We start from the raw sequence: 12,493 nt of genomic DNA on the forward strand, positions 1-12,493 counted from the left end.
CTTAGTTTTCTCTCTTTAATTACAAATTTTTAGAGTGAAAAAAAGAGTTGTTTAGCTAAAACCAGAGGTTACAAATTAGTACCTTTTTGGTTTTAATTTTCATTTCTCTTTCACTGAATAATATTAGAACTCATGGATTTTTATATTGAATCTATTTCAATCAATTTCAGCTTTTATTCATTATAAAGTTTAAATTGTTCCATCTTTGGCCACCTCTTCAAGATGATCTTTTGTTCTTTCCATACCATTAGGCTTTGATCATTTCTTAGCTTTCTTGCCCCATTAGATATCCCAAATTCCTTTTGTTCCCTAATCACACTTTGGAATTACTATCTCTCCAAGTTTCCCTAGTTTCTTTTAGTGAAAAACATAGAGCCAACAGGATCTCCTCAGAGATTTTGGATGTGTTCTATGAAAGAGAAAGTCAAGTATGACTCCAAGATTTTTGGCTTGAGCAACTAGAACAATGGAGTTGCCATCGACTAAGATGGGGAAAGATGCAGTTGAAAGGAGGGAAGACTAGGAGTTCAGCTTTGGAAATTTTGATTTTTAAAATTTAATTACACTTCTAAATAAAGATATATAGTAGGCAATTGGATATACAGGTCGGGAGTTCCTTAGATTACAGTTAAGTAGTCATCATCATATAGATGAAAATTAAAACCATGAGGCTGCACAGGTTCACCAAAGATGTGAGTTTAAATAGAAAAAAAGAAGAGCACCAAGGATTGAGCTCCAAAGTTAGAAGATCTAGGAGAAGAGAAACACATCTGTACACTTCATTAGCATTATTGAGAAATATGCCAAATTTTTTCCTGTATTTTGAGACCCAATGTAGTATTACATATAATAATAATTAATGATTTTATATGTCTTTCTCTTCAGGTGAAGGGCTTTCAGAAAGATCTGTAGAGATTATACTTTCAGTCACTTTGTGTATCCTTTCAATTATTCTTCTTGGAACAGCTGTTTTTGCATTTGCAAGGTAAGACTTATTTGTACTTATTCCTAAGATGCTTTATGGACATCATTCAGTCATGGCCCAATCAGGAGACAGAAGCCACAATGGTTACCTTAATGAGAAACATTTAATAATATGTTAACTAGTAAAAATAGTTAACAACTGAAGGGGGTAAGAGAAAACACTAAGGGATCCAGAAGTAGCAAGTGCAACAAAGCTACTCTCTCTAGGCTAAGGAAGAGTGGACAGTAGAGGAACAAAGAACTAGAAGAAATCTCACTCCCAAGTTTGACATGGAATGGCTACCACAGACACACGCAGCCCTATCACCTACCTTTGTGCAAAGAAATATGACAGAGGAAGGGCTGGAGCTGATCTGTAGAAGCTACCCATCGTTACTGGAGAGTTGGCAGGCTGGAATCGGACAGTGGAAGCAGCCCACTCTTGCCTGATCGCGTGGGTGGGCTGGAGCTACCTGGAATCCTTCACTGATGGAGAGAGCATGAACTTAAGAGGCAGCTAGTGCTCACCCAGGTGGGCTGCTGGGCTTCCACAATGAATAAGAATATTGCAGCGCTAGAACACTCAAGGGAAGTATCTCCCTGTCCCTATTGCCTTGCAGGATGACTGCAGTGTCCTCTATTGACAAAGTTTAACGTCTAGCCAGCTGGCAAAGGAGAAATGTTAGAGTCTAACTTCAGTATCACAAAGCAGGGCAAAGAAGTGTGGATGTAGAGCTGAGAGACAAAGTGGTAACCCAAAAGCAGAAGCTGCCAGGCTTTCTCCATCTTTTTGAATATTTTATAACTCTGATAGGTTTAATTGAAAAATATTTTAATCAGGTCTAAATTTCAGATTTTATACAGAAGAGATCACTTTTCCAGTAAGAACACTTAAAAAATGTCCAACTTCCTTATACAGTGGGCCCCTTTCTCACGTTTACTTTATCAAAATGTCTGTACTGTGTTTTCCAAGTGTTTTTTTTCAAATTCTCGGTATCAGTCTCTTAAAATTTCCGTTGTTTACAGGACCTCAGGGGAAGCCTTAGTTGTGATCCTAAAATTAGTTTCATAAGGTAGATTGCCGAGTTAAAGGGACCCTACATTTGTAAAAATAACTATTATGCTAATTTCCTAAGTAGCTCAATAGGCTCTATTTTATCCGAAGAATGGTGTCCTGTATTCCGTTTGCCAAGCATTCTCTGTTTCATCTTGTATCTTTTAAATTATCATTTTGATGGATAATTTGAAGGGCTCTTGAAAGATATTTTTCTTATACCAGAAAGGGTTCTCAGATTCAGCCAGAAGATGGTGAGAGGCGGTCGTTATTTTAGGCACTTTTAAAGTTATGTTGTGTAATATATGGTCCTTGTCCCTGAGGGATGTGCATCCACCATATTGATATCGTTTTCCTGCTCTAAAATCATTTCTTTATAGGATGAACTCCTTTTGTGGGCAGGAAATGGGCCCCTCTTATTCCCTACAACTTTCCTACATACGGCTCTTCAGCCAACAGAGTCTGTTCTCACCTGAACATTCCGTCAGTTTTCATACAACTCTGCTTTTGTTCAGTCAGCTGGACATGTGCTTCCTCCTCCTTCTGATTCTGGAACACTCAAGTCAAATCCTACTTTTTATTTCCTCTAAATACTAATAGTTGTAATCACTTATATAACATTTTATAACTAATCAATTACTGTTTTAGGAGTTGTAATTTGACTTTTTTTCTCTTTTGTTATGCTTTTTCTACATTTAGAGCCTACTTCTCAACTAAATTATGTCCTTGAGGATAAGGACCATATTTTATACTTCCTATATCATCCTCAACACATAAATCATAATAGATGTTAAATGTTTGAAGTGCAAAAGATACATAGAATGGCTAAATATTACTTTATAATGTACCGTACTATGTCATATAAAAATAAACATGTAAAAGGGCTCAAAATGAAGAGACTTTGATTTGATTCGCAGATGCATGTGATTTTAATTTTGAACCTGAGTTTTCTGGTTATATATTATAATCTTAGATTACATAATCTGTATAGTTAAATTATACTTAGATATTACATATTTGACAATATTTTTATAAAAGCCAATGAGACAATTCAAAACACATTTTTATGTATTTTCACGTTATGTAAAAACAGTGGAGCACTGTCTTTTAGCACTGGTGCTGATAGCAGTGAGCTATGTCCACACTGGCATATTTCCTTTTTACGACAAACATATGAGACAGCTTGAGGGAGGAGAAACAAGCTCACAGCCTCAGTCTCATTTGCTCTGTATTTTAAATGTGCCAGTGGCTCAGGCCTTGATGAACTAATTCTCATTAAAAGCAGCATGTTAAAAAATTATAGAATACATTCTGTGGAATTAAAACAGGAAAGAGTTGAGTAGCTGCAAATTTGCAACATACTCAGGGAAGTGATCCCAACAAAGAAATTATCTGACTAATGTCTTAAGAAAACTAAATATAATTTCATATGCTTTCTATGATATTCCCTTCTTGGACTTTATTAGAATTCGACAGAAGCAGAAAGAAGGTGGGACATATTCTCCTCGGGATGCAGAAATTATTGACACTAAATTCAACCTAGATCAGCTCATCACAGTGGCAGACCTGGAACTGAAGGACGAGAGATTAACGCGGTGAGCACTCCTCTGGGCGAACAGTGGTCCAGAGGGCCCGGAGCCATGACCCTATTCTGACCTATGCTTGTTGGAAGTGTTTGTGGGGCTCCTATTTACACAGGTCGCAGAGATCTTCTTTCAAAGGGTGACCTCCATCTTCTACACACTTCTCACTGGTGTTCGGAGAATCAATCTTCCTAGTACTTTCGAGTTCAATAGGAACCTTGGACTATAATGTTCAACCAAGCTTTTTTTTCCTGAGACAAATATTTGTACACATTAAATCTTTAAAATTATATTTAATAATTCACTTCAGATGACAGTTTTTTTTTTTTTTACATTGGATTTCCTGGAGGTGTCCACATTTTTTATCACAAATTTAAATTAAATTTGTAACCACTTGATATTGTTTATATCATTTTTATAAAAGCCTGTCTTATGCCTCCTTATTTTAGTATAAAATGACATTAGAAGTCTAAATTGTGTACTAACACTTCATTTTTTAAAATTGCTTAGTATTTAAGAATTAAATACAAAGTTAAAATTACCTTTGAAAGGAAAAGTAAAAATATGTATACTAAATGTCATCAATATGTATTGGAAATAGAATGCTTAATTGTAAAGATAAATTATTCAAAATGTTGGCACATTTGAAAAACTTATATTAAGATAATTCACCAAATTCTTTTATATTTTTTATTTCTTTGCTTGTTCAGTGATTGATAGTTTTTATTAAGAATTTGGAAAAAGAAAAAACTATCATCAGATTGTCTTAACAAGTTTCAATTCTTACGAGATCCAATGTTTTGTGATGCTTACAAGCACATGACAGTTGTTACAAAGTACCTGCACAGCTGTGCTGAATTTTAGAAATTGTTACCAACTGAAAATATGGCATCAAAGGTCTTAAACTTAAAAAGGAATTAATTATTTATAGTTGTCATTTACCAAAGTTGGTCTTTACCTGATAGATTGACTTTGCAAAAACATTTCCAGTATGTCTAAAAATATCTACGTGCTATACGTAGATATACGTATAAGTATATATACGTGCTATAGAGGGAAGTGTCATCTGATAAGCAGGGTCCTTCCAAATGCGACAAAATGAAAGTTATTCAGTTTTATCAGTAAATTACAAAGAAATTTGGTTTGTTGGATATGAAAACCTCTTTATATTTATCTACATTTGTTTATGTTCCAATACAGGTTGTTCCTATCTAAAATGGATAGTGCTCCAAAGACTATGTGTAAGATGGTTATATATTAAGCAGGACATAGTTTTCCACATGAAAGATCAACCGATTTTCAGGGTAACCTGTCAAAGTTAAATCATATCATAGCAACAATAGAGCATTACTAGTATTAGGCTCTGTGTCTCAGTTCTATAAGGGTCATACTGCATAGTAAAAGGAAGTTTCTTCTCCTTTACCCCTGTAGGCCCAACTCCCTTTCCACACTCCTTTCTGAGTTCAGGCCTGGGATCTCCATCTCTTTCTTCTACAAGTGAAAGTATACAAGGGATAGAACTTCAAATCTCTGAGTGCAATTAATTTTAGTTTCTTGAACAATTTAGTTGAATCTCTTCATAAACGTGAATTTCTAAGTGCCCAAACAATTTTACAGTACTTCTTAAAGATTCTTTATTAATCCCCCAAAAGTCTCTAGTAAGTAGATCTTTAGGAGTTATAATACAGTGAAAAAAGAAGCCAGTCAGTATTGGAGAAAGTATTCTTTTTCGAGGAGGTTACCATTCTATAGAGGCTATGTGAGGTCAGATCCCCTAAGCTCTATGTGTTTTCACAGCTTGCCCCCTACTCCACTGCTGAACACAGCCATTATCAAAAAGGGATAAGATATATATTTTTTAAACAATGACTGTCATGACAGCTAATGGAAAAGGTGGGCAAAGACTGTATAGATTGTTTATTATCGGGTACTTATAATTCAGGGACAGCCTTATTTAACCTTGACTCATTTATTTTCCTGTTCCATGTTTATTTATATATATGTCACTTTATTTGTACCTGGATGTACAATTGCTTTTAAAGTATATTTCAAACAATTTTATCTGTTTTTGCATATAGAAAACGGGTATGTATTACCACTAGTCATAGCACACTTAGAAATTTTAGTTTTCATGCTTTTTGCTTTCTCATTTACTTGTTATGATTCTAGTACTCGTGACTGTAAAAACTTTCTCATTGGTAATTCCAATGGCACATACTAATATGATTTGCTTTATTACAGAAATTTATTAAAATAACTATCAAGTGGTTTGGTAGTAATTCTTTTCATTATAGAGATCTATCTCCAGCTTTATTATTTACTGAAGGTTTTTCATGTTAATAAAGTCACTAATACATTAGACAATAAGACTAGAAAAAACAGTAATTAACAGATTCATAATTAGCCATGTGCACATATGCATGTGGTCATTCTTCACTGAAGCTCTAAAGCTCTTAACCTGTATTTCAGGTGCTGGAAAATCTAAATCTATTCAAAGCCATACATGTCTGATGAGGGTAGAGCCACAAAGACTAATGGTAGATTCTGAGGCAGAAGAACCAAAGAGCCGGAGTTAGCTTCCAAACTGTTGAGTAACTTATGCCATATGTCTTTGTGATTTACAAGAAGGAACTTAGATAATTTCCTTTAAATCTACCCAATTAACATATGCTCTTTATACGTGAGGCATAGGCTTATTCTTTTCCTTCCAACCTGCCTACTTTCTTGATGCTAATTGGACTTGCAGTTTTCCTCAGTGTTATACGTCTTCACATGTCCATAACAGAAATGATAAAATATCTAATCAATCAGTAGTTAAATTATTAACTTTAGGGAATCACCTAGTTGACCAAAAATGGTCATTACAATACTTGGTACTAAATCCCCTTCAGGATTTAGGGTTTTGTGGTTAAGAAATTATTTATTTTATATCTGCCTATATATTTATATACATTTTAAGATTTGTCCTATAATTTTTATATGTATAAACTCTCATCATTTGATTATATCTTATTTCACAAAGAACCTGAAGAAGAATTCTCTCATTCTTCTTCTCTTGAAAGAGAATAAAATTCAAAGATTTAAAACTCTATAAATCCATGAGAACATTCAGAGATATGCCAAGAAAATGTTTTTTAAGTTCTTATTTGGAATGATAATGACATCATTTCATTATGCACATTTCCTATATAAGTTTAGTGAACTCAAGCTTTATTTCTTGGGAAGAATTCTTGATATTTGTGCTCATCTATTCCACATTTACCAGATTAGAAAATAACCCTTGGGTTTTGCTATTTGATAAACAAATGAACAAAACGACGTTTTGTGATGGCTCCTTCAAAACACAGCCATTAACACAAGGAAGTGAGAAACATTTCTAGGAGGAAATATTAGCAAGATGAGCATACACACACTGGTAACGCAGACCTATCTCTTTAAAGTTGCTGAGCCTGGATCACTGAAGAAATCAAGAAGAAAGTCAGAAAATACCTAGAGACAAATGAAAACCTATTGAACGCAACAAAAGTGGTTCTAAGAGGGAAGTTTATAGCGATACAAGCTTACCTTGCAAAACAAGAAAAATCTCAAACCACCTAGCCTTATACCTAAAGCAAATAGAGGAAAGAAGAACAAACAAAACCCAAAATTAATAGAAGGAAAGAAATAAAGATCAGAGCAGAAATAGAGACAAAGAAAACAACAGAAAAGATCAATGAAACTAAAAGCTGGTTCTTTGAAAAGATAAACAAAATTGATTAAAATTTCACCAGACTCATCAGGAAAAAAAGGAAGAGGGCCCAAATTAATAAAATTAGAAACAAAAAAGGAAAAGTTACAACAGACACCACAAAAATATGAAGGACCATAGGAAACTACTACAAGCAACTATATGCCAAAAAATGGACAACCTAGAAGAAATGGGCAAACTCTTAGAAAGGTACAACCTTCCAAGACTGAACCAGGAAGAAATAGAAAATACAAACAGACCAATTACAAGAACTGAAATTGAATCTGTGATTTAAAAACTCCCAACAAACAAAAGTCCAGGATCAGATGGCTTCACAGACGAATTCTACAACACATTAAGAGAAGCATTAACACCTATCCTTCTGAAACTCATCCAAAAAATTGCAGAGGAAGGAATACTTCTGAACTCATTCTATGAGACCACCATCACCCTGATGCCAAAACCAGACAAAGATACCACACAAAAAAATTATAGACCAATATCACTGACAAACATAGATGCAAAAATCCTCAACAGAATACTAGCAAACTGAATCCAACAATACATTAGAAGGATCATATACTATGATCAAGTGGGAGCTATCTCAGGGATGCAAGGATTTTTCAATATCTGCTTATCAGTGTGATACACATTAACAAACTGAAGAATAAAAATTATATGACCATCTCAGTAGATGCAGAAAAAAGATTTTGACAAAATTCAACACCGATTTATGATAAAAACTCTCCAGAAAGTGGGCATAGTGGGATCATACCTCAACATAATAAAGGTCATATACGGCAAACCCACAGCTAACATCATACTCAACAGTGAAAAGCTGACACCATTTCCTCTAAGATCAGGAAGAAGACAAGGATGCCCACTCTCACCACTATTATTCAACATAGTTTTGGAAGTCCTAGCCATGGCAATCAGAGAAGAAAAAGACGTAAATGGAATCCAAATTGGAAAAGAAGAAGTGAAACTGTCACTGTTTGCAGATGACATGATACTACACATAGAAAATCCTAAAGATACTACCAGAATACTAGAGATCATCAATGAATTCAGCAAGGTTGCAGGATACAAAATTAATACACAGAAATCTGTCGCATTTCTATACACTAACAATGGAAGATCAGAAATAGAAATTAAGGAAACAATCCCATTTACCACTGCATCAAGAAGAATAAAATACCTAGGAATAAACCTACCTAAGGAGACAAAAGACCTGTACTCTGAAAACTATAAGACACTGATGAAAGAAACTGAAGATGACACAAACAGATGGAAACATATACCATATTCTTGGATTGGAAGAATCAATATTGTCAAAATGACTATACTACCCAAGGCAATCTACAGATTCAATGCAATCCCTATCAAATCATGAATGGCATTTTTCACAAACTAGAGCAAACAAATTTACAATTCGTATGGAAACACAAAAGGCCCCGAATAGCCAAAGCAATCTTGAGAAAGAAAAATGGAGCTGGAGGAATCAGACTCCCTGACTTCATACTATACTACAAAGGTACAGTCATCAAAACAGTATGGTACTGGCACAAAAACAATTATAGATCAGTGGAACAGGACAGAAAGTCCAAAGATAAGCCCACTCATCTTTGGTCAACTAATCTATGATGAAGGAGGCAAGAATATACAATGAAGAAAAGATAGTCTCTTCAGTAAGTGGTGCTGGGAAAACTGGACAGCTACATGTAACAGAATGAAATTAGAACACTCTCTAACAGCATACACACACACACACACACACACACACACACACACACACAAACCTCAGAATGGACTGAAAGCCTAAATGTAAGGCCGGATGCTATAAAACTCTTAGAGCAGAGTTGCAAAACATAGGCAGAACACTCTCTGACACAAATCACAGCAGTATCTTTTTTGATCCACCTTCTACAGTAATGGAAATAGAAACAAAAATAAACAAATGGGACCTAATTAAACTTAAAAGCTTTTGCACATCAAAGGAAACCATAAACAAAACAAAAAGACAACCCACAGAATGGGAGAAAATATTTGCAAACAAAGTGACCCACAAGGGATTAATCTCCAAAATATACAAACAGCTCATGCAGCTCAGTATCAAAAAACCAATCAAAAAATGGGCAGATGGTCTAAATAGACATTTCTCCAAAGAAGACATACAGATGGCCAAGAGGCACATGAAAAGATGCTCAGCATCAATAACTATTAGAGAAATGCAAATCAAAACTTCAATGAGGTATCACCTCACACCAGTCAGAATGGCCATCATCAAAAAATCTACAAGCAATAAATGCTGGAGAGGGTGTGGAGAAAAGAGAACCCTCCTACACTGTTGGTGGGAATGTAAATTGGTGCAGCCACTATGGAGAACAGTATGGAGGGTTCCTTAAAAAAATAAAGCTAGAGTAACCATATGACCCAGCAATCCCACTCCTGGGCATATATCCAGAGAAAACTCCAATTTGAAAAGATAACATGCACCCCAGTGTTCATAGCAGCACTATTTACAATAGTTGAGACATGGAAGCAACCTAAATTTCCATCAATAGATGAATGGATAAAGAAGATGTGCCATATATATATATATATATATATATATATATATATATATATATATATATATACACACACACACACACATATACATACAATGGAATATTACTCAGCCATAAAAAAGAACCACATAATGCCATCTGGTGCAATATGGATGGAGCTAGAGATTTTCACACTAAGTGAAGTAAGTCAAAGACAAATATCATATGATATCGCTTACATGTGGAATCTAAAAAAAAAGATTCAAGTGAACTTATTTACAAAACAGAAATAGACTCACAGATATAGAAACAAACTTAGGGTTACCAAAGGGGAAAGGAAGGGGTGAAGGATAAATGAGGAGTTTGGGATTAACATATACACACTACGATATATAAAATAGATAACCAACAAGGACCTACAGTATAGCACAGGGAAATATACTCAATATTTTGTAATAATCTCTAAGGGAAAGGAATCTGAAAAAATATATATACATATACACACACATATAAAATGGAATCACTGTGCTGTACGCCTGAAACTAACATAACATTGTAATTCAACCATACTTCAATTAAAAAAGATCCAATGAAGTTGAAAAAAATCTAGTATTTTAATTGTATAGATTATCTATACTTCTACAAAATAAATCCTATATTAAATCTAGGATTAAACTCTTGGGAAAGTTTAAAAGAATAAAGATATAATTTAAAAGGCAAAAACATTGCTGAGCCTAGCCGGCCCTGTGGTTTGTTTTTAACTAATTTAACTGTGACACAGATTACCTTCCCAAGAGAGTTATAAAACTTAAAATTAAATAACCCAACAAAATTTTCAGAAGATAAAGATACTACTGGCTAAAAATTTTTTATTTTTCACTGTCTCCTTTCTACACTTAAGTTGGAAGTTTTGTTTCTTTCAGTGACTAAATCAGAAAAAAAATAATATTGATCAATGTCCCTACTATTCTTACTTGACAGATACTCCTTTTCTTCCAGTCCTCAATTTTTTCCCCCAAATTTTAGGCATCATTCCATACTAATTATCTTGCCTATTTTAGTTGAGTGAATGTAATGGTGCATTATGTTAAGACTCAAGGCCCAACCCAGTAATCATGAATGGAATTAAAATTCTCAACAAAATGAAGCAAACAACTGATTGGCTATTTTAAGAGTATCTTTCTTTCTTCAATAACTTTAGAAATTTGCATGTCAAATTTTTATTAAATATATATGCCTTCAGGAAGCTTACCATTCAAAAGAATCCTATGAATGTGTTTTGTAAACTGTAAATCAGAATACATTTGGTATTATTATTGTTATTTATAATAGCTGTAAAATTAAGAATGACCCCAGTCTACTTTCACGTCCAGGGTTTGCTAACATAGTAACTGCTACTGTTTATGAGCAATTACTATTTGTTAAATTTTGTATGTAATGATCTCACCCAACTCATTCAATCATTTGTGGTAGGTACTCTTATCCCCACTTTACAGATGAAAATAAAAGATGCCTAGAGAATTTAGGTAACTGTCCAAGGTCATGCACCTAGTAAATAGGACAGCCAAGATGATCCCAGGTCAGTTTGATTCTGAAGTATCAACATACACCTTTTAACTCTGAAGCATACTAGATTAAATCAATATAAACCCACTTAAAAAGACAAGGGCCCATGACATCCTTCTTCAAGTAGCATTTTCTATACAGAGAATGATTCTAAGGGAAGAACTGCTTCTTTTGAATTACTTATTCTCTAGTGATATGGGGCAAAGGAATGATGGCATTTTAGTGTAGGTTCAATCTTGCAGAAACTGGAAAATAGTAGTACAATTCTTGTGACTTCAGTAAGAATACATAAAATTTGACTGATATATGAAATTCTTTGTAGAATTGTTAGCATGTTAATTGCCATCAGTTCTTTGACAGATTCTGGTCATTAATTTTACTTCTGTCTTAACTATTTTGCAAGCAATGGCAAAAATACGTGAATCCAAATAAGAAATGTCTGGACAAAATGTGAATTTGGGACAAGAAATGTCCTACAGTAGAACGAAATTTAAGATATTTACTGCTCATGTTCTTATAGCAGCAAAGCAAAAATACTGCAGTGTGTTTTTATACTAAATAAATAATGAATCTTTACTTCCAGATACTCTTCATTTTTCTTTAGACGAAAGGAGATTTTTGTCATCCAGTAAGTTACTGTGGTGATGCAGAGCTCTGCTGTGATTATTTTAATCTTTTCAGGTGGTGTGCTCTATATTTTAAAATACAAGATATGAAGTGCTGTTGGTTAATGTGCTATTTTTTCCAAAGCCCAAAAAACTGTAAAACAAAATACTCTAAACTTTCTACTTACTAAGTGTCCTCTATGATATTGCATGCTATTGATATGGTAAAGTTAACCTTATCAAAATGCACATTGACTTGCAATGTGCATGTCATAAGAATTTGCTGTGTTATCATGTTGTGTTAACTTTGATAGTAAAGTAAGTTTTTACCTAGATTTCTTCACATGCTTCTTGTCCTATTACGATGACACAAGAGTTGAGTTCTCTGTCTGATGGGTGGAGTCTGGGTTCACACTTCACACAAGCTCATTTCAACTACTGCAGGT

General features: G+C 34.2%; 2 protein-coding genes across 2 annotated transcripts in view; one reads left to right on the forward strand and one right to left on the reverse strand.

Moving 5' to 3' along the window:
- Window positions 1-12,493, forward strand: part of PTPRQ (protein tyrosine phosphatase receptor type Q) — a gene marked incomplete at both ends in the record, with an annotated part of 195,373 nt that overhangs the window by 150,250 nt on the left and 32,630 nt on the right. The window contains 2 exons of the mRNA XM_082849998.1: window positions 886-985; window positions 3,484-3,612. Of these exons, the coding sequence (XP_082706124.1) occupies window positions 886-985; window positions 3,484-3,612 (229 nt within the window). The remainder of the gene's footprint in view (window positions 1-885; window positions 986-3,483; window positions 3,613-12,493) is intronic.
- The window catches only part of LIN7A (lin-7 homolog A, crumbs cell polarity complex component), a 280,103-nt gene that overhangs the window by 6,146 nt on the left and 261,464 nt on the right, over window positions 1-12,493 (reverse strand). The gene's annotated exons all lie outside the window — the stretch shown is intronic.

The sequence above is a fragment of the Leucopleurus acutus genome (assembly GCF_964270905.1).
Source record: "Leucopleurus acutus genome assembly, chromosome: 11".
NCBI classification, from domain to species: Eukaryota; Metazoa; Chordata; class Mammalia; order Artiodactyla; family Delphinidae; genus Leucopleurus; species Leucopleurus acutus.